The sequence below is a fragment of the Elephantulus edwardii genome, unplaced genomic scaffold, assembly GCF_000299155.1.
Source record: "Elephantulus edwardii isolate Elephantulus edwardi_28Jun2011 unplaced genomic scaffold, EleEdw1.0 scaffold00206, whole genome shotgun sequence".
Lineage (NCBI taxonomy): Eukaryota > Metazoa > Chordata > Mammalia > Macroscelidea > Macroscelididae > Elephantulus > Elephantulus edwardii.
Window position 1 is genome coordinate 270,361 of NW_006399956.1, and position 25,485 is coordinate 295,845.

General features: G+C 35.9%; 1 protein-coding gene across 3 annotated transcripts in view; it reads right to left on the reverse strand.

The window, feature by feature from the left end:
• ABCC9 (ATP-binding cassette, sub-family C (CFTR/MRP), member 9) overlaps positions 1-25,485 on the reverse strand; it is a 227,669-nt gene that overhangs the window by 51,938 nt on the left and 150,246 nt on the right. For all 3 annotated transcript variants that reach the window (XM_006897200.1, XM_006897201.1, XM_006897199.1), the window contains exons 20-27: positions 24,758-24,838; positions 13,965-14,102; positions 13,689-13,814; positions 6,431-6,527; positions 5,799-6,028; positions 3,902-4,050; positions 3,664-3,733; positions 1,195-1,352 (exon numbers count right to left, since the gene is read on the reverse strand). In XM_006897200.1, coding sequence (XP_006897262.1) covers positions 1,195-1,352; positions 3,664-3,733; positions 3,902-4,050; positions 5,799-6,028; positions 6,431-6,527; positions 13,689-13,814; positions 13,965-14,102; positions 24,758-24,838 — 1,049 coding nt within the window. The remainder of the gene's footprint in view (positions 1-1,194; positions 1,353-3,663; positions 3,734-3,901; positions 4,051-5,798; positions 6,029-6,430; positions 6,528-13,688; positions 13,815-13,964; positions 14,103-24,757; positions 24,839-25,485) is intronic.

Consider the following 25,485-nt stretch of genomic DNA (forward strand, 5'->3'; position numbering starts at 1 on the left):
AAAAGGTTTATATTTTTAAAAATTATTAGTATTAAAAAATTATTTAAATCATTATTAAAATATGGTCAGATATTCCTAACTGTAATTATTCCTTTACTTATTTTTCCCATATTTGTTCGTGTACCCTGCACTTCAATCATATTAAATACTTTGTTTCCTTTATCAACTCACTGTTTGTCTTCAAATTATAAAAATTAGTCCATATAGTAGGGCTACTTGTTTGTTTTATCTTCTTAAGAGAGTGTAAAAGGAACTCTGATGGCACATTATGTGTGATGCTAACAGAAAGGTCATCAGTTCAAGTTCAGCTGCTCCACACAGCAGAACTATAGCCAGTCTCCTGTAAAGACTTGGAATCCTGGAAACCAATAGAGAGTCACTACGCGTTTGAATGAACTCAAAGGCAATAGATATGAGACTGTAAATTTACTGAGAACAGGTTCTTGTCATGTTGACTTCTTTTTCTGTCATGTGGATTAACTCAATTATTTGCAATATAATGAGTACTTAAGTGTTTGTGGGAATAACATCATTCTTATAATGACACAAAATTTTTAGTACTCTTTACAACAGGACTTCAAAAATTAAGCTGGAAATTTTAAAATTATTAATATATCTTGTTCAATGATTCAGCATCTTACAATTGGAACTATATTAGTAGAAGAACTCTGAAAGTCAACACTACCTTTTATTTATTTGTAGATACTCACATCATGCTACATAATCTAATTAAAAATGTTCCTGTCTCTTAAAGTCATGGTACTCCTATGAAACATTCAGGAATTTACTTTATAGTTAACCTTTTGAACTCTTTGTACTTAAATATTTTAAAATACTTTAAAAATTCTATAAAATATACAACTTTTTCCCATATGTGGAACATAATTCTACTGAATCATTTACTCTTTGGGATCAAGTCTGATTTTATAGGTGCCATAATCAGAAAGAAGACCATGAAATGTAAAATTTGTCCAGTGCTATTACCATATGTCCAAAGCTACTTCAACCAATTACAGAAACAATTCTTACAGATCTCCAAGTACAATATGTCATCAGGGCAGGTTTTTTCATGCCAAAACAGGTATATTTTTCCAAATCAGTATCTTATCTTCACAAATCATAACAGTAGATGGACAGCACAGTTAATCAAACACAAAGGTTTTTTAAAATTCAATAGAACTTTGTTTTACTTACTTTGAGGCCACTCGGAAATATTTCTGGATAAAATAAAAGGCAACACCAAGAGGCACAAGAGCTACCAGGAACACAGGGGTAGCATAAGAAATCATCCCAATGGCAGACAGGCAAAGAAGCGTTGAACGAGTTAACGATTCCAAAGTGGGAGGGATGTGCTATTCAGAAAGTGGTTTGGATGGGAAAATATATTTTAGTTGTAGTTACAACAGCAGTCATAGCATAACAAAAATATTCATTTTATATTAAGGTTAACATACAAAAGTAATATATAAACATGTTCATTGTAAGTGACTTTATCAACTTTACTCACTGCCCAAGTTGTTGTTGTTGTTAGGTGTCAAGTCCAGTAGTTGTAGCTACCCTATAGAACAATCGACCTGAACTCTCTCCTATCCTGTACCATCCTCATCATCTATGACACACCACTTGAGTTCATTGCTGTAGTCATTGTTCTTATCCATCTTGTTGAAGGTCTCCTCTCTTTCACTAATGCTCTATTTTTCTAAACATAATTTCCCTTTCCAAGGAATAGTCTCTCCTAGAAGATCCTCAAGCAGGTGGATTGATGTGGTGGCTGCTGCAATGGGCTCTTGTGTGTCAGGAAGTGTGAGGATGGCACAGGATAGAACAGGGTTCAGATCATTTGTTCATAGTGTCGCTGTGAGTTGTACTCAACTCGTTGACACCTAACAACAACAACAACAACCAGCATGCATAAAGTAAGGGAGACGAAACTTCACCATCTTTACCTCTAAAAGAGCACTCTGGCAGTTAGTTATCTACCTACATATCTACCAATATATTTGTCTATCTATCAATGAGCCTTGCAATCCTGGATATTTCACAAAAGTGGAAATATACTGTAATATATTTATGTATCTTATTTTTTCAGGTACTTGCTTTATTTTCTTGGATAAAAACTCAACAAAACTTCCCACATAAGTATATACAGATATACCTTTTTTAAATAGTTGCATGTTGTTCTTGTGGTTGCTGGTGTAACCCACAACTGACACCCCAGCAAGTTTTCAGAGGCAATAAATTGCATGTGAGGAGACTGCCCATCTTTCTCCACAGAGCAACTGAATTGACAGTGTAATTCTTTACCACTAAGCAACGAGAGCTCCCAATAGATGTATGTTGTTCTTGTTGTCATTGAATTGGATCTGACCCATAACTGACCCCCTAGTGGGTTTTCAGAGGCAGTTAATCGCATGGAAGGAGATTGCACATACTGTTTCCATGGAATTGCTTGTAAATTTGAACCATGTACCTTCAGGATTGCAAACGCAACTCCTTATCACAAGGCTACTAGAGCTCCCTAGTAGCTGTATGTTGCTGTTGTGGACCAGTGAGGGGTAACTGACCTATAGCCTACCTGTGGCAGGTTTTCAGAGGCAGTTAATTACACAGGAGGAAATTGCCTATCTTTGTCCTATGGAGCAGTTGGTGGATTTGAGCTGCTTGTCTTCGGGATTGCAGCTCAGCCTCTTACAACGAGGCCTTTACTGCTCCCTAATAGCTGTATAGTATTTAGCTATCCCTCTACTGCAAGTGGAAGAAAGTTGGGTACTCTACTCTTGTGTGATTCATTGTCTCTGAAAACCCACTAGAGGGTCAGCTATGAAATTATTCCTACTCAGCAATACCCAACAACTACTACTACAAGACTTGTAGAGTGATTTTCTATACCTGCTCAATGATATCCTTTGTCTATTTCAATGAATTATTTTATTATTGATTTTTAGATGTTCCTTATAAGAGTATGAATGATCTTTCTTTTACATTTCTTGCCAGTGCCAGTGTTTATCTATATTTATCTACCTTGGGTATACTTTGGCTACTACTTTGGCTTCCTGTTATAGAATTTTACAATTGTATGTAGTCACTTTTGTTAGTCTTTTCCTTTATTGTTTCAGACTGTTATGTCTTACTTAAAAAGACAATTCCAATGTTAGATTCTAAGACTACTTTCCTATATTTTATACCTTTATGTCTGCATGTTGCTGTTGTTATGTGCTGTAGAGTTGAAACTGACTCACAGCTGACTCCCCAGCAGTTTTCAGAATCTAGAAATTGCATGGGAGGAGAGTGTCCATCTTTTTCCTGTGGAGCAAATGGTGGCTTTGAACCACTTATCTTTATGTTGGTAGTGCAACTCCTTACCCACTAGTCTACCACAGCTCCCTATCCTATTTGCACAAATTTATCTTTAAAAAAATGGCATTTTTTGGAGTGTGTGGTATAGGATAAGTATCTTATTTTTTTTGTATTTGTATAGACCATTCTATCTAATGGTCTTAATGTCCTTTATTGAAAATTATTTTCTAAATGAGAAGGTGCCACATTTATCCTATGTACCCTTGAATTATTTCTTCTTTTTACCCACACATCTATCTTTGATTCCTGGGTATTTTGGTTTCATAATATTTCATAATATCTTTTTATACATGCATAAATACTCACCTGATCGATGATATTTGTATCAGCTGAAAAGCGATTGAGAATCAGTCCTAAAGGTGTTGTGTCAAAAAATCTAGGCCAAAAAAAATGTATATGCATGATAATATATAACTTGAACCTGAACATTATTCACAGAAATGGGAAGGTGCCAATTACTTGCAGTTATAATATCTTCATTTTCTTTTATATTTAAATATACATTTTTATGCATAATGGTAAGATACAAGTATATTTTTTTTACCTGATTGGTCCAAGAATTATCTTATTGAGAAGATTATGGTGAAGATTTTTGGCAGCTGTGAGACCCATCCACTCTACAGTGAGAGACGTAACAAGACAAAGGAAAATACCTGCTCCACAAAGTATGCTAAATCCAGCCACATAGTAGGTCTAGAACATAATCAACAGAAAAGACACATGAAATTATTGGATTAGACTTTTCTTACCAGAAAAAAAAATCTAATTCAGACAGATTTCACTGGTTTGCATCAGTTTATCTGTGGGAATGGAGGTGCTGGAGATCTTAGTGGTGTCTCTCACATAACAAAACCCCATCTGCTTCCTTCAGTCTCTTTCACGATATAGTCAAGAGTAATGAGATGGTTAAAATTTACTTTTAGATTTGGAGCATACATTTTACTGCCTACTTTTTACAGTTCATTCTCTATCTATTCATAATATAAAATCTTCTGCTGATATGTTAGTCTATCACTGACAGCAAGTTAGAACCAACTCCAAGAGATCCTCAGCTGAGCTTCCAAAACTGTAAGTCACAATAAGGGATACTGGCCATCTTTCTCCCAAAGATCAGTTGATGGATTCAAACCCTCTGCTTTGGAGATGCTGCCTAGGGTACCAGAGTTCCTACACACTAGTATAGATAATGAAACGAAACTATTATTGGAGTAACAGTAGAAAAATCTTGTGTTACATATAACATGTAGTTTATACATAACATATTTTTATTTATACATATATCCTTTAAATCCAAATAAAACATTATGTTCTGATGAACCTTAAAATTAAATGGGTAATAATAGATACCATTTTTTTACAGTTAACTCTGTTTCTGAGTGCTAATTTATTGACTCTACACAAAATCTTATGACATTTTCCTATTGATAATCTTATTTTACAAATGAATAAATTGAGGCACAGAAAACTAACTTTATTTGCAGCTAATGAGTGGCAAGCTCAAAATTCTAATACAGAAGCCAATTTGAATCTATATTTGGTAGATTTCGTTCTGATTTTTTAAATACACAAATACTATGAAAACAATATAAGGGACACTTATAAATCTAAAGTCTATAGATAACTACTAAAACAGCTTTGCTATATTTCTTGTAGATAGGTAAATATTACTGTAACTTTTAGTACATAATCTCTCTCTCATCTATATATTTATCATCTGTCAACCCATCTACCTTTTTACGATTGCATGGTACATTATATGTCATACTGCTAACTGAAAGATCAGTGGTTAGAAGAAAGATGGGTGGTATTGTCTCACATACTTGGGGCATGTTTCCAGGAGAGCCTATTCCTTGGATAAGGACATCATGCTTGGAAAGGTGGAGGGATGGCGAAAGATAGGAAGACCCTCAACTTGGTGGACAGACACAGTGATTATAGCAGTGGGCTTGAGTATATCAGAGATTGTGAGAATGACACAGGATAGGACAGATCTGTTGTCCATAGTGTCATACTTGTCTGGATTGGCACCTAACAACAATAATAACATCATCTTAAAAGATTTATAGCTTCAGAAAACTTCTACCTGATGGAAAGTTGCTGTTATGAGTAGAAATATACTCTACAGTAGTATGTATATCATACAGCCAAATTGAAGTAATATTTAATTGAAGGAAAGAGTTAAGAATCCAGATTTTTAAAAAAAGAAACCAGATAAAGAGGTTTAACACTTATATCCCTTAACATCTCAGTATGAAGCATCCAGTACATTGAAGTAGAAACTGTGGTATAAGTTCACTATCCTTCTGGGTTATCAACACCCAAGTACAAAAGGGGTCATCATTGCTAGTCTCAATATTTTTTTATGATTTAAAAAAGAAAAACAAAAACAACAAAACACAAACCCCACAAACCAACAAAACAATAACAGGAATCCACTGTACCTGATCAGCTTTTCCAGTGTTATTGATGCTATACTCTGATGTCCATGTGGCTAGCCAGTAGTCTATGGCCACAATGACCGAATGTTTCAGAAGCTTAGAGAAAATCATCAAGAAGAGCAGGAAGAACCCTCCAGAAGTTAGGTACCGCCAACAGGTTTTCCATGGCATTTTTGTTCTGAGCCTCATCACAGTGGACATATTATCATCCTCATCTTCCTCCTCTTCTTCCTCTGCATATAAAAAACCCATGTAAGCTGCATACTGGCAATAGGCAGAAGGAACTATTATTATCTTACAAAATAAGCACTCAAAATTCTTCTTCACATTTGTAGATATATAAGTATCCATCTTGGAAAATGGATGAGTAATTAAATAAACAAACAAAAAGAATCTATGTTTGGACAAGCTTCTATGTTGATTTCGTGCACATCAAATTGACTCGAACACTGGAATAGAAAGTAATCAAGTTATGTTGCCAGTAACAACACAATCTTGGCCTGTAAACATCTATACATTTCTGAACTTACAACACTCCACCAAAAAAGACAAAGATCTGAAATGTGTGCCTCAGTCAAAAGGGTCTGACCCTTTTTCACCTCATTTGACTGTTTTAAATACAAGAAAAGTTCTACCTTCATCTTCATCCTCCATTTGTGCTTTGGCCTCTCGTGAATACATGGCTCTTCGGAGAGTTTTCCTCTCTAAAGTTGTTTGATCAGCTTCCATGTCCTACAGTGAACATAATGCTGTGATTCAAGCTCAAAGCCACAAGAAGGCTTTGACTTACCAATGACATATTCACACAATGCTCAGTTGCTTTTAATAGTCTGATGGACACTCAAGAGCTTCAAGATCAATACCATAAAATCAGATTCAGGAAAAATAACCTTAGTCCTTTAGAGCTCAATGTTGACAGGCAGTAAGTGGCAGAACAGCAGTAACAGTGTAGATACTGACTCAAGGGAAGGGGAGCGAGTATGTTCCTTACCTTTTAAGCATAGCTCCACAACTGTCCACTATTTCATTTTTATATTGACTACAGACACTCATTTGTGTTTTTCTAACTAGAGATACATTTAGACTTAAATATCTTTCACTAAAAATGAGTGTACAATAGTCAAAAGGTGGAAACCATCTAAATGTATATACATTAAGCAAAGGTGAAAATAATTTGCATTACCAGAATTCGATGAGTGAATAAACAAAATGTGGTCTATATGCAATGGACTACTTATCATTAATAAAGAGAAGTCTTGATACATGCCATAAATGTTATAACATGGATGATACTTGAATCATTACAGTGAGGGAAATAAGACAGACATGAAAGATCTTATTGCATGACTCCACTTATATGAAACAGACAAATTTATAGAGACTAAAACTTATTTGAGATTATCAAGGGTAGGATATAGGATAAAGAAGAACAATTTCCTACCATACAATTAACAGCCTCTGAAAACAAGGTAGAGGTTTCAGCTCTCAGTCAGTTCCAGCTGGACATTTATTATGCCTTACCACAACCACCACCAAGGGTAGAAAAGAGAGTGAGCAGGGAGTCATTACTGAAGGGGTACTGAATTTCTGTTACTGGTTGTGGAAAAATTTTCAAGCAGTGGTGATGGTTGCATAACACTATGAATGATATCAATATAATTAAATGCTGTTAAGTGTCGTCGAGTTGTAGACGACTCATAGTGACTCTATGAACGAAAGACCTGAACATTTGTATAAATTTCATAATTTCTCCATGTTCACAGATTTTATGGAGGCAAGTTATTTCGGAAGTGGATGCTACTCCTGCTTCCAAGCTTGTTTTAATCAGCAGGTCCACCAAACACTGTTCACCATGGGTAACCATATCACATTTGACACATCAGTGTCACTGTGTTCAGCATTACAGCAACCACGAGTTACCTCTGTACAGCAAATGGACAGACCAGTGCTATAAAAATATATCTAAATACACACACACACACACATACATACATATAAAGAGAGAATACTAGTGGTAAGAATCTGTGCTGTAATCCCAAAGGCACATGTTTGAATCCACAAGTTGTTTTGCAGGAGAAAGATGAATAGTCTTATCTATTTTGTGATTTTTTTGTGTGCAATTTATTACCTATGAAAACCTGCTGAAGGATCAATTATGAGTTGGTTGTGCCTTGCTTGTACTCAACAACAAACAACACAGGAAAGAAATAAATGGTTTGTGTGATATATATATATATATATATATATAATAGTTTTATATTGATCGAAATGTTGTCAGTCATATCTTTAACACCTTCCTCAAGCAGCTTCACAAAACTTTCAATTGGAATTTTGGCAAGTGATTTTTTGAAGTACAGGAGTAATTAAAATACTTAGTTATACAGGTATTTAAGAAGCCCAAGTGAACTCTCAAACTCACTACTGTTGGTTTTGTTCTGACCCAGAGACTCTTCATAGGGTTTCTGAAGCTGTAAATTTTTAAGGAAGGAGACAATTCACCTTTCTCCTTTAGAACCCCCAGAGGATTTGAACCACTGACTTCATCTTTGGGATGTTATACAGTATGTCATCAAGGTTCCTGAGTGACCAGTATGCTCCTTAGAGGCAAGGATTTGTCTTGAAGGAGGTGAAAACAGAGTGTTCCTTAGAGACTAAAGAAAAATTTCATCTCATTTACTTTGCGGATATTTCCCAAAGGAACCAGTCCTTGCAGAGACATCATGCCCAGAAAGGAAAGAGAGAAAGTGAGGAAGACCTGCAATGAGACAGACAGACATGGTGACAACCACAGGGGGTTTGAACAGGACAGAGATCGTTAAGATGATACAGATAGGGGAATGTTCAGATCTGTTACTCATAAAGGTTTCTATGAGTCAGAGTTGACTCAACAGTACCTAACAACAAGGGAGCTCTGATGACATAATCTTTAGGGTATTGTGCTGCTAACCTAAAGGTCCTGCCTCTCTGGAGGTTTGAACCCACCAGAGGCTTCTCAGGAGAAAGATGGGCAATCTCCTTCTGTGAAATTTAACCTGCTGGAGGTTTAGCTATGAGTTCTGGTTCAATGATAATGAGTTTGACTAAGAAAGAATATACAAAAGAAGAGAAAGGACCAAAAACATACTTTGTACTTTTTTATGTTGTTGGTAAGTACAGTAGAGCCAAGTATGGCTCTACAAACAACAGATATGAACTCTGTCTATCACGTGCCATCCTCACTATCTCTGACACACTTGAGCTCATTGCTGCTGTCACCATGGCAGTCTATCCCCTTGAGTGTCTCCCTCTCCTTCACCGACCCTCCAGTTTTCTCAGCATATGTCCCTTTCCAAGGAATAGCCTATCCTAGCATCATGCATCATTCCCAAAGTATGTGAGTCTAAGATTCACCATCTTTGCCTTTAAGGGCTATACTTTTTCTGGAACAAACTGCTCTTTTAGTAGCCCAAAAAATAGATATTCACTACTCTTCTTCAACACCACAACTTAAAAGCATCAATTCTTCTTTTGCCATCTTTATTCACCTATCTCTCAGATGCACAGCAAATGATTATAAAAAGGCGTGGTCTTAGTCAGATGCACTTTCTCCTGATTTCCTAACTGCTGGTACCAAAGGTGCTGATGGTGGGTCCAAGGAAGATGGAATCTTTGACAGTTTCAATCTTGTGTCTATTTATCATGATGTTGCTTATTGGTCCAGTGGTGAAAATTTTTGTTTCCTTGATGTTCAAATGCAACCCATATTGAAAGCTGTAGTCCTTGATCTTCTGCAGCAAGCATTTAAAGTCTTCTTCACTTTCAGGAAGTTTGCGTCATCTGTATAAAATAGTTTGTTGATGAGTCTTCCTCCAATCTGATGCCATATTCTTCTTCATAGATTTCAGCTTCTGAACTCTCTGAATTTTCATATGAGTTGCCTCAAATTTGTCCTGTTTTCAAGAAAGGGAGACTATTTCATTTCCTATACTCTCCAGCTTTCAACACTTTCCCTCTGGTCTCATAAATGAAGTAATGTTAGTTTATCTACAATGTAGGCTAACTTGCATTCTGTAAAGAAATCTGTAAGAATATGCAGAACTTTGTTTCTTTACAGAAATGTATCTGTGTTCCAAATAACTGACCCAAAATCTCCTGTATGTGTTAATATTGATTTTTTTAAATAGTCCAATGGCTGTATCTATCAATATTTGGTGGTAAATTGCAAGGCAGTCATTCAGATTTTTTCCCCCTTCACATTTGGTTTAGATATTTGTGAATTGTTTTTAATGTAAATTTACAGAGTCACTGTCACTTTAGATTTTAATGGGAAAATGACATGAAAACTAACATTTGTAGATGAGGCTAGATAAAACCCAAGAGTAAAGAAGATTAAGTTATTTAAGTACAGCTTAACAAAATGAAATAAACAAATACATTCAAAACTATATTTTTACTTTGGTTTGACTTACACTGTGAACAAAGGTTTAATATCTGAGATTTTGTTATCGTTAATCTTTTTAAGTCAAATATGTTTTTGATTAGATGCACAATACTTCAACTCAAACTCAAACTCATTGCCATTGATTCAGAATTGATTCATAGCTGACCTCTGGCATGTTTTCAGAGACTATATTACATGGCAGAGAATGCCCATCTTTCTTTCAAGAAGCCACTGGTAGAGTCACACTACCAGAGGGGCCGAGCCTTTGGATTAGTAGTGCCACTCACTACAGACTATGTCATCAGAGCTCCCTCATAAATTAGGCATTTTATATTGTGTTGACAATTTGGAATAACTAAATAAAAAAATTTAGATTCACTTGTTCAATATATTCAACAATTGAACTTACTGCCTTCATGTCAAACCCAACTTAAAATTCCTGATGTTGTAAATCACAAAGGAGGAGATTGGCCATCTTTGTACCACCAGAGAGGTGAGGTCTTCGGGTTAGCAGCACAGATCCTTACAGACTACTCTACCAAGTTATCTGGGAGGGGCCAAGGTGAGGACCAAAGAGTGTTCAATGTGCTAGTTTACTTTGCTTGATAATATTATGAAGATAATGGTTGTGTTATCAACCTTAGAATTCTTAAAAAGAATATTTAAATCAGATAAAAATATTATATCTTCTCCTTGTAGTTTTCACAGCTTTCCTTTTAGCATAACTTTCCCTACTGCTTCCTTTACACTTAAGTCATGTTATTGTTGTTAGATGCCATCTAGTCAACTGCAACTCATAGCAAACCTATGAACAAGAGAACTGAACCTTGCCCTCTCCTGCACCTTCCTCACTATCTCTGTCATACTCAAGTCCACTGGTACAGTTACTGTTACAATCCATTACATTGAAGGTGTTCTTCTCTTTGGCTGACCCTCCACCTTTCTCAGCATATCTTTTTCCAAGGACTGACCCCTCCTGCTAACATGCCCAAAGTATAAGAAATGGAGTGTTACCATCATTGACTCTAAGTAGCACTTCCTCCAAGACAGACTAGGTTGTTCTGTTGGCAGTTCATGGGATATTCAGTACTCTTAACACCACAATTCAAAGGCATTGATTCTTCTTCTATATTCTTTGTTTAATTTTCAGATACATAGGAAGTAGTTGAAAATACTGTGACTTCCATCAGGCACATTTTAGTGTTTAAACACTATCACTGATCTTAAGCACTTTGGAGAAGGTCTTGACGGTAGATTTTCTCAATGCACCACATCTTTTGATTTGTTTAAATCATAATCTTCTCTAAAGTTTTGGGAAAGGATATTTTGTATGTCCTTTGGTTTTAATTTTCCTTTCTTATTGCTTGGTATATTCTACCTCTAAAACAAACTTTTGTAGCTTAGGCAAAAATGGGATTTAGTGTTGCTTAATTCTTTGTTGTAGGGGCATTGTAAAATGTTTAGGAGCATTTTTGGTCTCCATCTATTTGATGTCAGTAGTATCCCTGGTTACGACAACTGCAAAAAACCCCAAGCCCCAAACAAACACACTTGTGCTCATTGTAATCTAGTCAGAATGGACTCATAGCTGACCCCCTATTGGATTTCTGAGGTTATCCATTGCATAAAACGGGATTGTCCATCTTTCTCCTTCAGAGAAGCTGGTGGATCCAAACTACCAACACTGCCAAATATCCCCTGGAAGACACAATTTGTCCTGGTTGAGATCTACTGCTCTAAACAAAGATCTTGACCTGTCATATTAGTTGGGGGGGGGGGGAAGCTGTTTCTCTAGACAACTTCCACAACTGCTTTAGTGGTTTCGTTTCCATGGTGTGTCTCTCCTATATTAAAATGGATTAGAGTGTTTGCTATTTATATGGTAGAAATCTCCTCTCACCCCTGGCAAGAATTCTGGGCAGGTGCTTTGTTCATTCTGAATTACACTGGCCACTGCTTCACCTCACAACTGGATTTGCCATGTTCACAACCTAGCTTGCTCTACATCTCCGCAATTTATTTATTACTCCGTAATATGTCTTTAATTATACTGCCATGCTATCTCTAGTGATGGCTTCATTTCTAAATACAACTTAATGGACTTTCTTCCTGGCCTAGTGTTACTCTAAACTGGAGCCAACAACTCTAATTTTTTTTCCAGATCTTCTTTCCAAAGTAAACCATAAATTGTCCCACTCCTTAAGCTTACGTCATATTCTTTTGTCCTTGGCATCTAAATCACTGGGAAAAAAATGTCATTTGGAAATAGCTTTAGTAAATAATTTATGGTTAAACTTCCCACAGCACAGTTTCTAAATGGGCATTAGCTGATTGTACCTTGTAATCTTCTTTAGATGAACATTCTCATTTCAGTCAAGTCTGTGATCTGTCCTATTCTACTTAGGGATTTTTACACGTCTTTTTTTCCCCCTTACATGGTTTGCTTTTGAGATCTTGGGCAAATCCACTGAAGACAAACAAATCTGAGGGTCTGTTTGACTTTTATCTTCTCTCTACTGAAGCAAAAGTCTGTCTTTCTCTCTTAAAAAAAACATACATTTAATGTCTTTCTATTATTTTCAGAAATTCATGGATACAAATACTTCATTTTATAAAGCCAAATTACTTTAACTTCATTTTATAAAGTCCATTCCTGGACAGGAATACAAAATTCTGGATACTTCCCGGTCCCAAGCCAAGAAAAACTTTTCAGAGATTTGCGAATTCCATTTACAATTTCACCTCTTAACCACAAATTGTTCCTCTTCTAGTACATTCAGTCTGGTTTCCAACTTGGCTATTGCTTCATTCTGTTATATCATACATAGCATTATACTGTAATTACATTTGATTTGAACCTGGTTTTATTTCCACAGGTACCACTTATTATACTGTGTCAGTCAAGTTACTTTTCTAAGCCTCAGTTTTCTCGTCTGTAAAAGAAAATATTCTTACTATTTTTGGGGAGTTTTGTGAGAACTAAATAAGTGCATGGGGGAAAAAACTCTATGGACTTTCAAAAACTGTTAAAATGGCAAACTATACTTGTTATTTCTTCTGTTCATCTTCTGTCATCTTCCAATCTCATTCCAAAGAAGTCTTAGAATTTTGACCACAACCTGCAGCTTTTCTTTCTTTCAAAGCTGACTTGGCTTTTTTCTTCTCAAAAACTCTCATTGATAGGTTATGAATGCCAAGAGTCTCATATTACATATAAGAAAATGAGATGTGATGTAAAATGCCTTGCTTCAACAAGTGGTTTTATCTAAGTTATTAATACTGACGATGACATTACTATCTTAGAGTTTCAAAGTATTCTGTGTCCATTAATCATGAATACAGATATATTTTGGGTTAAATAAGGTCCATAATATAATCACACTTTAAGTGAAGACACTTATTTTAAAACACTGTTAGTAATTATACAATGCATTTCTGGCCCTCCTGGATGCTTTGAACCTATGAGCAATTACCTTTTCTAGTTCTTGATCTTGCCGATTCATAAGTGTTTTCCAGTGTTCATATAGCTCGACATCTTTGGTTTGAATGTCCTTTAAAGTACCTTCTCTAAGCACACTTCCATCTTTCATGGCTATAATCTAAGGAAACAAATGTTAGCAGAACTGTGACAAAACCCCTTAGTCAGCAAAAATGAATTACTTTTATTTCAGAAATCATTTATCAACAGCTCTTTTTTTTTAACATGATTACATTATACAAATTAGTGAAAAGACCTTCTACATTCTTACCCAGTCAGCATGTGTCAGGTACTGTAACTTGTGAGTCACAAGAACCAAAGTCCTTTTGTCATCTTGAAGAAACTTCAAAATTCCTTCTTGCATCAAGTGATCACTCAAATGAATGTCCAGTGCTGAGAATGGGTCATCCTGCAAACAGCAGTACAGAGGCAAGGGGGAGATGAAAATGTTGTACATTCTATATGTAATTCAATTCCTCTACTACTCTTTCTAATAATTTAAGTCTCCAGAGAGCATAAAAAGAAGTAGCTAAGGGGAAATTATACTGCAAAACCAATTTATAAAAACAGACCTTGAGTTACTTTAAATTTAGAGAATAATAGTTGTAATTTTAAAAAGGAAACCTTTTAATTCTTTCAAAAATATTTTATTGTGCTTTCATTAAAAGTATACACAGTTAATTAGATTCTTATTTATTTCTATTCTTTTTTTGCAATGGGAATAGTTACAATTTTCATGATGTGTCAACATTCTTTTTTTGTCCATCTATCATGATGTTCCCTACTGGTCCAGTGATAAAGATTTTTTGTTTTCTTGGTGTTTAGATGTAATCCATATTGCTGGATGTAGCCTTTAATTATCTTCCATAAGTACATCAAGACTCACATACTTTCTGTAAGCAAGGTTGTATCATTTGCATGACACAAGTTGTTGATCAGTCTTATTCCAATCCTAATGCCACATTCTTCTTTATAAAGTACCACTTCTTGAATGATTTGCTCTGTATATAGATTGAATAGATAATGAGGAAGTCTCCAGTCCTGATACACAACTTTCTTGATTTTAAAGTTTCCCTTGTTTTGTTTGGACAAAAGCTTATAGGTTTCATATGAGCACAATGAAGTGTTCTAGGATTCCCATTCTTCTCAACATTAGTGATAATTTGTTATTATCTTCAGTCAAATGTCTTTGCATTGTCAACACAGACAGAGTTGACAAAAATAAACATCTTTTTTGTATTCTCTGCTTTCAGTAGAGCAATAATAAAAAAAAATCTTCACCATTGGACCAATAGACAACAGTAGGTTAGATAGAGAAAAGATTGAAATTGTCAACAACTTAATTTTACTTGAATCCACAATCTATATCCTTAGGGACAGTACTCATCATATTCTAGCAGGGTCCATATTTTGTGGCCTTAATTTCCTTTCCTTTTAACCTTAAACATAACATAATAAATCCCAATATTTAAGATGTTTTGAATTTTTTTTTTAAATTTAGGTTGTTTATTTTTCATTTCAATGAACATCTACAGAGATTTTGGGATTCCATTCATTCATTGTTGCACCCTTCTCCCCGCACAAACCCCTCCCCCCTCCCCCCCATTTGCTCCTCTCCTTGAAAAGCAAAAGAAAAACTCCCTCACTGGTACACAATTCCCCACCCCGCACCTCCCCAAACCCTACCCCCTAGCCCCAAATATAATCCACTCTACAACCCTCATTGCATACTCCTACGATAAAAATAATGCCCTAAAATATAATACTTTTAGACTATTCTCTCCCCCATAGACTTCAATGCCATAAACATATTTCATCCAGTTTTTCTCAGTCTTACCCCCACCCCAATGCCAGCCTCATTCTACAACAGTGGCACCATATAGCATTTGTCCTTTTGTGACTGAGATACCTCACTCAGCATAATGTCCTCCAGGGTCACCCATTTTGAATAATATTGCATGAGTTCCTTGTGTTTCAATGCAGCATAGTATTCCATTGTGCGAATATACCACAGCTTCTCTACCCATTCGTTTGTTGATGGGCATTTAGGTTCCAACTCCTTGCTATTGTAAACAAAGCCGCGATAAACATGGGTATACATATATCTACTTGGATGTCATTTATGGTCTCTTTAGGGTATATTCCCAGTAGTGGAATTGCTGGGTCAAATGGTATCTTTATTTGCAACTTTTTGAGAAAGCGCCACAATGCTTTCCACAGTGGTTGCACCATTTTACAATCCCACCAACAGTGAATAAGGGTTCCAGTCTCTCCACAACCTTGCCAGCATTTCTTGCTTGCTGTTCTGTTAAAATTTGCTAGTCTTACTGGAGTGAGATGATATCTCATGGTTGTCTTGATTTGCATCTCTCTCAGGGCTAGGGATTTTGAACATTTCTTCATGTGCTTGTTGGCCATCTGAATGTCTTCCTTGGTGAAGATGTTTTGAATTTTTATACTTAGGACCTTCAAGTTGAAAACTCTACCATCAATATGGCACCAGACATAGTCCTTTAACATAAAATATGTTTAACTAGCATACCTGAATATTTACCAATGTGTAGAACTAGCAGATAATCCTAGATAATTTATTAAATATTTTCTAACAATACAATATCAATTCACAAAATATAATTGGAATACTTTCAAGTGACATATGGCACACATTTTTAATATATTTTGCAAAAAGTAAATTTTCCTGGTAGGATACAGTTTATCAGTTATTAACATGCAATATATTATCACTATTGTTTTACATGCATAGAAGATGGGACACAAATACAGTGAAGAAATATATTTTAACTAGGAAAAATAAAAGGGTTGATAAAAAGAGGATTACTATTCAAGAATTTAAATTTCATTAACTGAAAACTATCTTATTGCATAATAAAGAACATTTATACATAAGATTTAGATAGTATTTTTAAAGATAACATCTATTAATGCCTGCTGGGCAAACTAGCCAGTAATAAAAATGTAACTGGATAGCTGAATTGTAGGTAATAAGCAAATACTAAAAAAAATTAAAATGCAATTGTTGTAGATATATTCTGAATAATAAAATTAGAATTAGAAAAGTATAACTGTATAACATTATTTCTAAAAATAAATTAACTCCCCTTATTGTCACTGAGTAGAAACTGACTCATAGCTGATCCTTCAGCAAGTTTTAAGAAGCTGTAAATCAAATAGAAGAAGATTGCCTAACTTTCTTCTGAGAAAGAAGGGTCATTTTGGTTAATAGCCAGCTCTCTACAAATTATACCATCAAATCATTACTTAGAGTGTCAGATATATAATATGTTGTTGTTGATTGCCATTGAGTCGAGGTTGACTCATAGTGACTCTATAAACAAAAGACCTAATACCTTTCCATAGCTATCATTGTTTCTCCAAGAGTTTCCAGAGGTATGTGGTTTAGGAAGTGGATGCCACTCCTGCTTCCCAACCTGTTTTTACAACTGGTTTTACAACTGGAAGCTCCACCAAACACTGTCCACAACGGGAAATTATTATGGTATTCGATATCCCCATAAACCCACAAAGTTCAGAATCACCACAAACCCAGGTTATCTCATACAACATATACACATTCATAGAGTTTCTGGAGGCAGGCTATTTCAGAAGAGATGCCACTCCTGCTTCCGATCTTGTTTTAATTGGGGAGCTCCACCAAATGCTGTCTACCATGGGTAATCATTGTAATATTTTACGCCTAAGTGTCACAGTGTTTAGCATCACAGAAACCACGACTTACATCTGTACAGCAAATGGACTGAACAGTGCTATACCACTTAGAAGAATATTTGGCAGAAACAATTAAAACCAAGCCTGAGGGCCACAAATTAAAATCACCCACCTTTGTCTCGGTAGTATAACTTTCTGTCCACTAGGCCAACAGAGCTCTGCCTCTATGTTGTTGTTGTTAAGTGCCGCTAAATCGTATATACAACTCATAGCAACTCTATGAACAAAAGACCTGAACACTTGTATGACTTTCACCGTGTCTTTACAGAGCAAAAATCTTTACATTGGTGAGTAACCATGATCACTGATGATTCCAATCATGAACCTGTAAATCTAAACAATCTCTTGTTAATGAAATACAGACATTCATATCATCATCACTATCCACTCACTATAAAAACCAGTTTTCAATTTATTTTTTGCTGTCTTTCAGATACCTTTGAACTTTTTAAAAAAGAGCTAACAGATAAACAGACAGCTATCACTGCAGAGCAAAAAGACATTTAGAGATCACCTAAAATCACATTCACATTTTCCAGATGACTCCAAAGAGAAGTACATTTAAAAGGAAGTCACACTGCTGGTATTCCTTAAACATTTCTTGCTTTATCTTTGAAAATTAAAGTATAAAAACAAATTTTAATAATACTGTATTAAGAATATTATTACTTGGGAATGTAAAGGGGTTTTTTTTTTCACCAGAGAGGCACTATCTGTAATCTAGGCTAGACACAATCATAGGTTTCTAGAATTGTGTACAGAGAACAGAATCGGAGAAAAAAAACAAAGATCATACTCTGGAAAGTACCTTCAAGTTAGCCAAGAGTAAAGAGGGCTCAGATGACAATGTCGTTGTTGTTGTTGTTATGGGCCACTGAGTTGCTTGCATCTCGTACAAGAGCTCTAAATGCCATTCTATCCTGTGCCAACCTAGCCATCTCAACAAGATGAAAAAGACAATCTCCAGTTTAATTTGGAATGGAAAGAGACCCTGAATAAGCAAAGCACTCCTTAAAAAGATAAACAACATAGGAGGTATATCACTCCCTGATTTCAAATCCTACTACACTGCTGTGGTGGTCAACACAGTGTTGTACTGGTACAATGACAGACACATAGATCAATGGAATAGAATTGAGAATCCAGAAATCAGCCCATCTACCTATGGTCAACTGATTTTTGACAATGAGATAAAATCAGTTAAGTGGGGAAATGACAACCTTTTTTTAACAAATGGTATTGGCAAAATTGGAAAACCATCTGCAGAAAACTCAAACAAGATCCACACCTCACACCATACACAAAAACCAACTCAAAGTGAATTAAGGACTTAGCACTAAAACCAAGGACTATACACTTCATTAGAGAAAAGCTTGGAAGAACCTTAGAAGCACTAATCCACAACTTGAGCAGTCTTCCAAGCATCCTGAAAAACCTACAACTGGGAGAGGACAAACAGATGAATGGGATCTTCTAAGAATCAAATCCCTATGTACATCCAAAAAGTTCACCACCAGGATTGAAAGGAAAGCCACACAGGGGGGAAAAAATTGGTAATGACATGTTTTGATAAAGGACTTTTATCTAGAATTTATAGCATACTCAAATGCCACACCAATATAAAGGTAAACAACCCAACTTGGGGCACAGGATATGAAGACACTTTGCCAAAGAAGACATTCAGATGGCGAACAAATACAGGAAGAAATGTTCAAAATCCCTAGCTTTAAGAGAGATGCAAATAAAAACCAAAAACAAAACAACTATGAGATATCATCTTACCCCAGGAAGAATAGCAAAATTTAACAGAACAGCAAATAACAACTTTTGGTGAGGTTGTGGAGAAACTGGAACACTTATTCACTGTTGGTGGGAATGTGAAATGGTGCAACCACTATGGAAGGCAGTATGATGCCTTCTCAAAAAGTTCGATATAGAAAGACCATTTGACCTAGCAATTCCACTACTAGGAAGATACCCTAAAGAAACCAGAACTGCCACCTATACATATATATGCACACCCATGTTTATCACTGCTTTGTTTACAACAGCATAGAGTTAGAAACAACCCAAGTGCCCATCAACAAATGAATGAGTAAAGAAGCTGTGGTAAATTCACACAATCGAATAGTATGCAGTACTGAAAAACAAAGAACTAATGAAATATTATTCAAAGTGGTTGACCATGGAGGACATTATGCTAATGAAATATCTCAGTCACAAAAAAGACAAATACTGCATAATGCTGCTGTTATAGAATAGGGCTGTTATGGGTGTTGGGGGAAAATTAAGAAAACAGGGGTAAATAATATATATGGCATTGAAACAGACGAGGGAGAGAACTGTATAAAAGTAACATATGATTATGTATTATTGGCATGACAAGAACCCAGAATAAGAGTTGCATAGTAAAGTGGTCAGGGCAAGGGGGACGGGGGACTGCATAACAATGAAAGAAACACTTTTCTCCAAGAAAAAAGTGAACTAGGGGGAGAGGATCAGGAAGGAAGGAAAATGTGCAACAATGAATGGATGGAAATCCAAGTTCTTTATAAACTTGCATTAAAATCTAAAAAAAAAAGTAGAAGAGAATTTAGGAAATTACAGCAATTGACTTTTTGGTGATGGTTTTTCTAGAGGTTATATTATATGTACTTATTCCTATAATTTAATATATTGTGGTTGTTAGGTGTCATCGAGTTGAGTATGACTCATAGCGACCCTATGAACAACAAGCATGAACCCTGTCCTATCCTGGGCTATACGTATCATCTCTAACACACTTTTGACAACTATTGCAGTCACTGTGGCAGTCTCTTTGAGTGTCTTCCTCTCTTTCACTGACTTTCCACCTTCCCAAGCAAAATGTCCCTCTCTAAGGACTAGCTTCTCCTTGAAAAATGCCACAGTGTGTGAGATGAAGCTTTGTCATCTTTTCATCCAAGGAGCACTCTGGTTACACTTTTTCCAAGACATATCTGCTTGTAGTCCATGAGATATTAATTACTCTTTTTCAACATCACAGCTCAAAGGCATCAATTCTTCTTCAGTCATCTTTATTCACTGTAGAGCTCTCAGATGCATATCAAGTGATAGAAAGGACTGTGGCCTGAATCAGGCACACTCTAGTCTTCAAACTTTAGTCTTCAAATATCATTGTTCCTCAGCAATTTTGAGAGGTCCACGACAGCAGATTTGCCCAATGCAATACATCTGATCTCCTAACTGCTAGTACCAAACATGCTGATTATGGATCCAAGTAAGATGAAATCACTGACAACTTCTATATTTTTTCCATTTATCATGATGCTGCCTTTAGGTCTAGTGGTGAGGACTTTTGTCTTCTTAATATTGAGATTCAATCTATATTGAAAGCTGTAGTCTTTGATCTACTGCAGCAATTGTTTAAAGTCTTCCTCACTTTCAGCCAGTAAGGTTCTGTCACCTGCATATCACAGGATGTTGATGTGTCTTCCTCCTATCCTGATTCCACATTCTTCTTTATAGACTCCAGCTTCCTGACTAATTTTGTCAGCATACAGCCTTAAATGATGTGGAGAAAGGATACAACTCTGACACTTATCTTTACTGATTTTGAACTATGCAGTGTTCATGTGATCTATTTGGACAAAAGCTTCTTGGTCTGAGCATATGTTTCATGTGAGCATAATTAAATGTTCTAGAATTCCCATTCTTCTCAGTTAGCCATAATTTGACCTAATTAACATGGTTAAATATCTTTGTATAGTCAATAAAACACAGATAGACATTGTTCTGGTATTCTCTGCGTTCAGCCAGATATCCCTGGTACCATGGCCCCTTCTAAAATAAGTCCTAGATATTTTTGGATGATCTTCCACAGTATTTTTTTGCATATGATGTTAATGATATTTTTCATAATTTCCATGTTCTATTAGGAATGGGAAGAAATATGGATTTCTTTCAGTCAGTAGGCTATGTAGCTGTCCTCAAATTTCCTAGCATAAACTATTGACATGTACAGGGGTACATCTGTTAGTTAAAACATGTCAACTGACATCCATAGATTAAGAACAGATCCAAAATAACAAGCCTCTGAAAATCCTTTGAATGATAGAATGATACAGTATTAGAGGTAAAGTTCTGATTGGAAGTTTCTCAAAATGAGAAGAAACTGCTGTAAGAACCCTTTAATAATTGGAATATTGGATGTATGAAGTATGAACATAGAAAAACTGAATGTTGTTAAAAAATAATTGGGACATACTAAGATCAACACTCTAGGCATTAGTGAATTGAGATGGACTGGTATGGGCCACTTAGAAGCAATCATATGACCTCTTTTGCTGAAAATGAAAAACTGAGGAAGAATGGTATTCCAGTAACAGGGAAAAAGACAATTTCAAGATCTATTTTAAAATACAATGTTGGAAGTGATAGGATACTATGCAAACACATATAAGAAAAATCTGTTAATACAATTATTATTTAAATATATACACCAACAACTAACGTCAAAGAGAAGATTAAGGACTTCTACCAATTTTTATAGCCTGAAACTGTTTAAGCATGCAATCAAGATTGGAATGCAAAAGTTGGAGACAGTGAGAAAGGGATGTAGTTGGAAAGTATAATCTTAGTGACAGAAATGAGGCTGGACATGGAAAGATTAAATTTTATATATTTGAATTTACTATATACTACCAAGCAAAATTTTTGAAATTTTGAAACTAATCCTGTAATGGGATTAGTAATGGGAATTCATAAAGTAAACCCCAGGTCTTTCTAAAATTCTGTGCATTAATTGATTTTGTCTTACTTGGATCCAAAATCAACATCCTTAGTACTAGTAGTCAGATGCTCAGGGGACACACTGCTTTGGGCAAGTCAGGGACCTCTCCAAACATCAAAGAGCAATGATGTATGTTTGATGACTGAGGTGCAACTGATTCAGGCCATAGTCTTTTAAATCATTTGCTATGTATCTGAGAATTGGACAATGAATAAGGATGACTGAGGAAGAATCAATGCCTTTGAGATGTGGTGTTGGAAAAGAGCACTGAATGTCCCATGAATAGAAAAAAGAAAAGAAAAAAAAGACCAAAACAACAACAACAAACAAATAAATAAATATGTCTTCAGAAAAGTGCATCCAGGGTGTTTATTAGGAACAAGGATGGCACAGATTCAGTTCACTAATTTTAGACATGTTTCTAAGATAAACTATTCCTTGGAGAAGAGTATTTTCCTTGGAGATCTGGAGGATCAGCAAAAGAAAGGAGGCTCCCAAGGAGGTGAATTGACACATGACTGCAGCAATGGATTCAAGTGTATCAGAAATGATGAGGATGGCCCAGAATAGGATTGGATCAGGTTTGCTGTTCATAGGGTCACTATGAGTTGTGCTTGATTCGACATCACTCAACAACTCTAACAACATTATTTATATCTATTTCATTTTACTTAAATCTACAGTAAACTCCCTTGGTAGCAGTAATGAAAAAAGCAGAAAACATGTTGCATTGGGAAAATCTGCTATGAAAGCCCACTTCAACATGCTAAAGAATAAGGGTGTATGTTTAAAGAAAAAGGGGCACCATATCCAAATTATTCTTTTCAATTGCTTCCTATGCATCTGAAATTTGGACAATAACTAAGGATGGCAGAAGAATAATTTGTTTCTTTGAAATGGGATGTTGGAGAAGAGTAGGGAACAGTCCATGGACTGCCAAAAGAACAAGTATGTCTATCTTGGAGAAAGTGCAGCGAGAGCGCTCCTTAGAAGGCAGAAGTGTTAATACTTTTTCTCACATACTTTGAGCATGTTGCCAAGAGGAGCCTGTCCTTGGAAAAAGACTGAAAAAGATAGAAGGTGAGAAAAAGAGGAAGATTTTTAACAAGATAGATCAAAAAACATATTGTGATGGGGAAGTCTGCTGTTAGGGACCTCTCCAAAGTACTGAAGAGCAATGGTGTCACTCTGGAGACTAAGGTGCCTCTGATACAGGCCATGGCCTTTGCAATCATTTGTTATGGATCAGAGAGTTGGACAATGACTAGGGAGGATAGAAGCAGAATTGATGCCTTTGAGCTGCGGTGCTGGAGAAGAGTATTTGAGGGTACCATGGACAGCTAGGAAAACAAACAGATTCATCCTGGAAAGGGTCAAACCTGGTGGCTCCTTGGAGGAAAGGATTCTGAGGCTCCATCTAACATACTTTAGACATGCTGTAAAGAGAGACCGGTCCTTGGAGAGGGACATCAGGTTTGGGAGGGTGGAGGGACAGCACAGGAGAGGAAGACCCTCTATGAGGTGGATTGATTCAGTGACTGGGATAATCGGGATGGGTGTGTCAGAGGCAGTGCGATTGGCACAGAATAGAACAGAGTTTAGGGCTGTTGTACATAGGGTCGCTATGAGTCGCAGGTGGCTCAATGGTGCATAACAACAACAACAGATTAATAAAGTGACTATAACAGTGGGTTTGACCATATTGAAATAAGAGAGGGCCAGGTTCAGAGTTGACTACAACTAATAGCAACCTTCTCAACAACAAGACACCTAACAACACAAAAAAAAACATTATCTAAAATGTGTCAGTATCATTAAACTGCAATACATCCACCTTCTGTGGTGAACCCCAAATTAACGCTCACTTTAAAGGGCACTTGAAAACTAGCTTTAGACACGATGAACAATTGCACAATAGGAGAAAACAATAGAGGGGTGCATTTATGTAAATTTATGAAATCCAGTATACAATGTCTACCTCTATGCTGTTGTGGTTGTCTCCCACTCAAAGAACTAAAAAAGTTCAAACTCATAATTAAAATCATCAAACATAATTTTTTATGCCAAATTATTAACTCAGAGTATGAATGAGAATCATCCTTGGAGCTTTTAAAAGACACAATTTCTGGACACTGCCTAGTATCCTACATTTTTAGAAAGCTTCATAGATAAATCTTATGCACAGTGTAAGTTTTCTACGAGTAGAAGAGAGCACTATTTTCATTTATAGTTATTTTTACCATGACTTTGAAGAGTTGTGATCCTGCCCAGTTAAGTCACTGCCCCACTCACACTCCATCACCACCTATTCTCCTTGTTCAGACACTCAGATAAGAAAGCATTTGGAGCACCTCAGCTGCTTGTATTCTAATCTGGATGCCTCATCTCTCAATCCTATATATTGATTTTTCCATCTATTTTGTGAATATTTGTTTCCATATATTCTCTGTGACTGAAATAATTAAACTGTCTTTTTTACTCTTTTAAAGTCTCTTTGGTTCAGTGAGGAAAATAAAATATAAATAGGAGTAATGTCATATTGTTACCAAAAAGACAATGTTCGTGTTTTGATAGAGAGCTCGTGCCACACAGATTCTCTGCCTCTGTCCTCCACTCAGGTTGATGCCCTAGAAAAGAAAATAGCCATCAGTGTTCATATTTTTTCATTGACAAATTATCTGTTGGCAAATTTCTTTTTGAAAAGCTCTTTTTTGGTACTTGTGTGCCATCAAGTTTGAACTGATTCATTGTAGACCCTCCACTGGGTTTTCAGAGCCAGTAAATTGCACAGGAGGAGAATGCTCATCCTCCCGTGGAGCAACTGATAGATTTGAACTGCATGCCTTTGTGATAACAATGCAGCTTCTTACCACTAGGCCATTAGAGTCTATAATCACATTGAAAAGATAAAATGAAAACTTTACTGATCATTAAAACTCATTACTGTTGAGTCTACTCTGACTCATAGTGATTCTAAGGAGCAGAGTAGAACTGTCTCATAGGATTTCTAAGGCTGTGATTTTACAGAAGCAGGCTGATTCTTCTGGAGCAGCTGATGGATTTCTACCATCAACTTTTGGTTATCAGAGGAGTGCTTAACAATTACACTATCAACACTCTTACTTATCAACAATTAAATGAGGATGAATTTTCACTGATAAGTAACATTAATCATACTTTCACTGTAACAGAGAATTTTGCTATACAAAATAATTACTAACCAGTACTAGTCAGATATGATTTGACAGTACACGCACACAAAAATAATAAAATT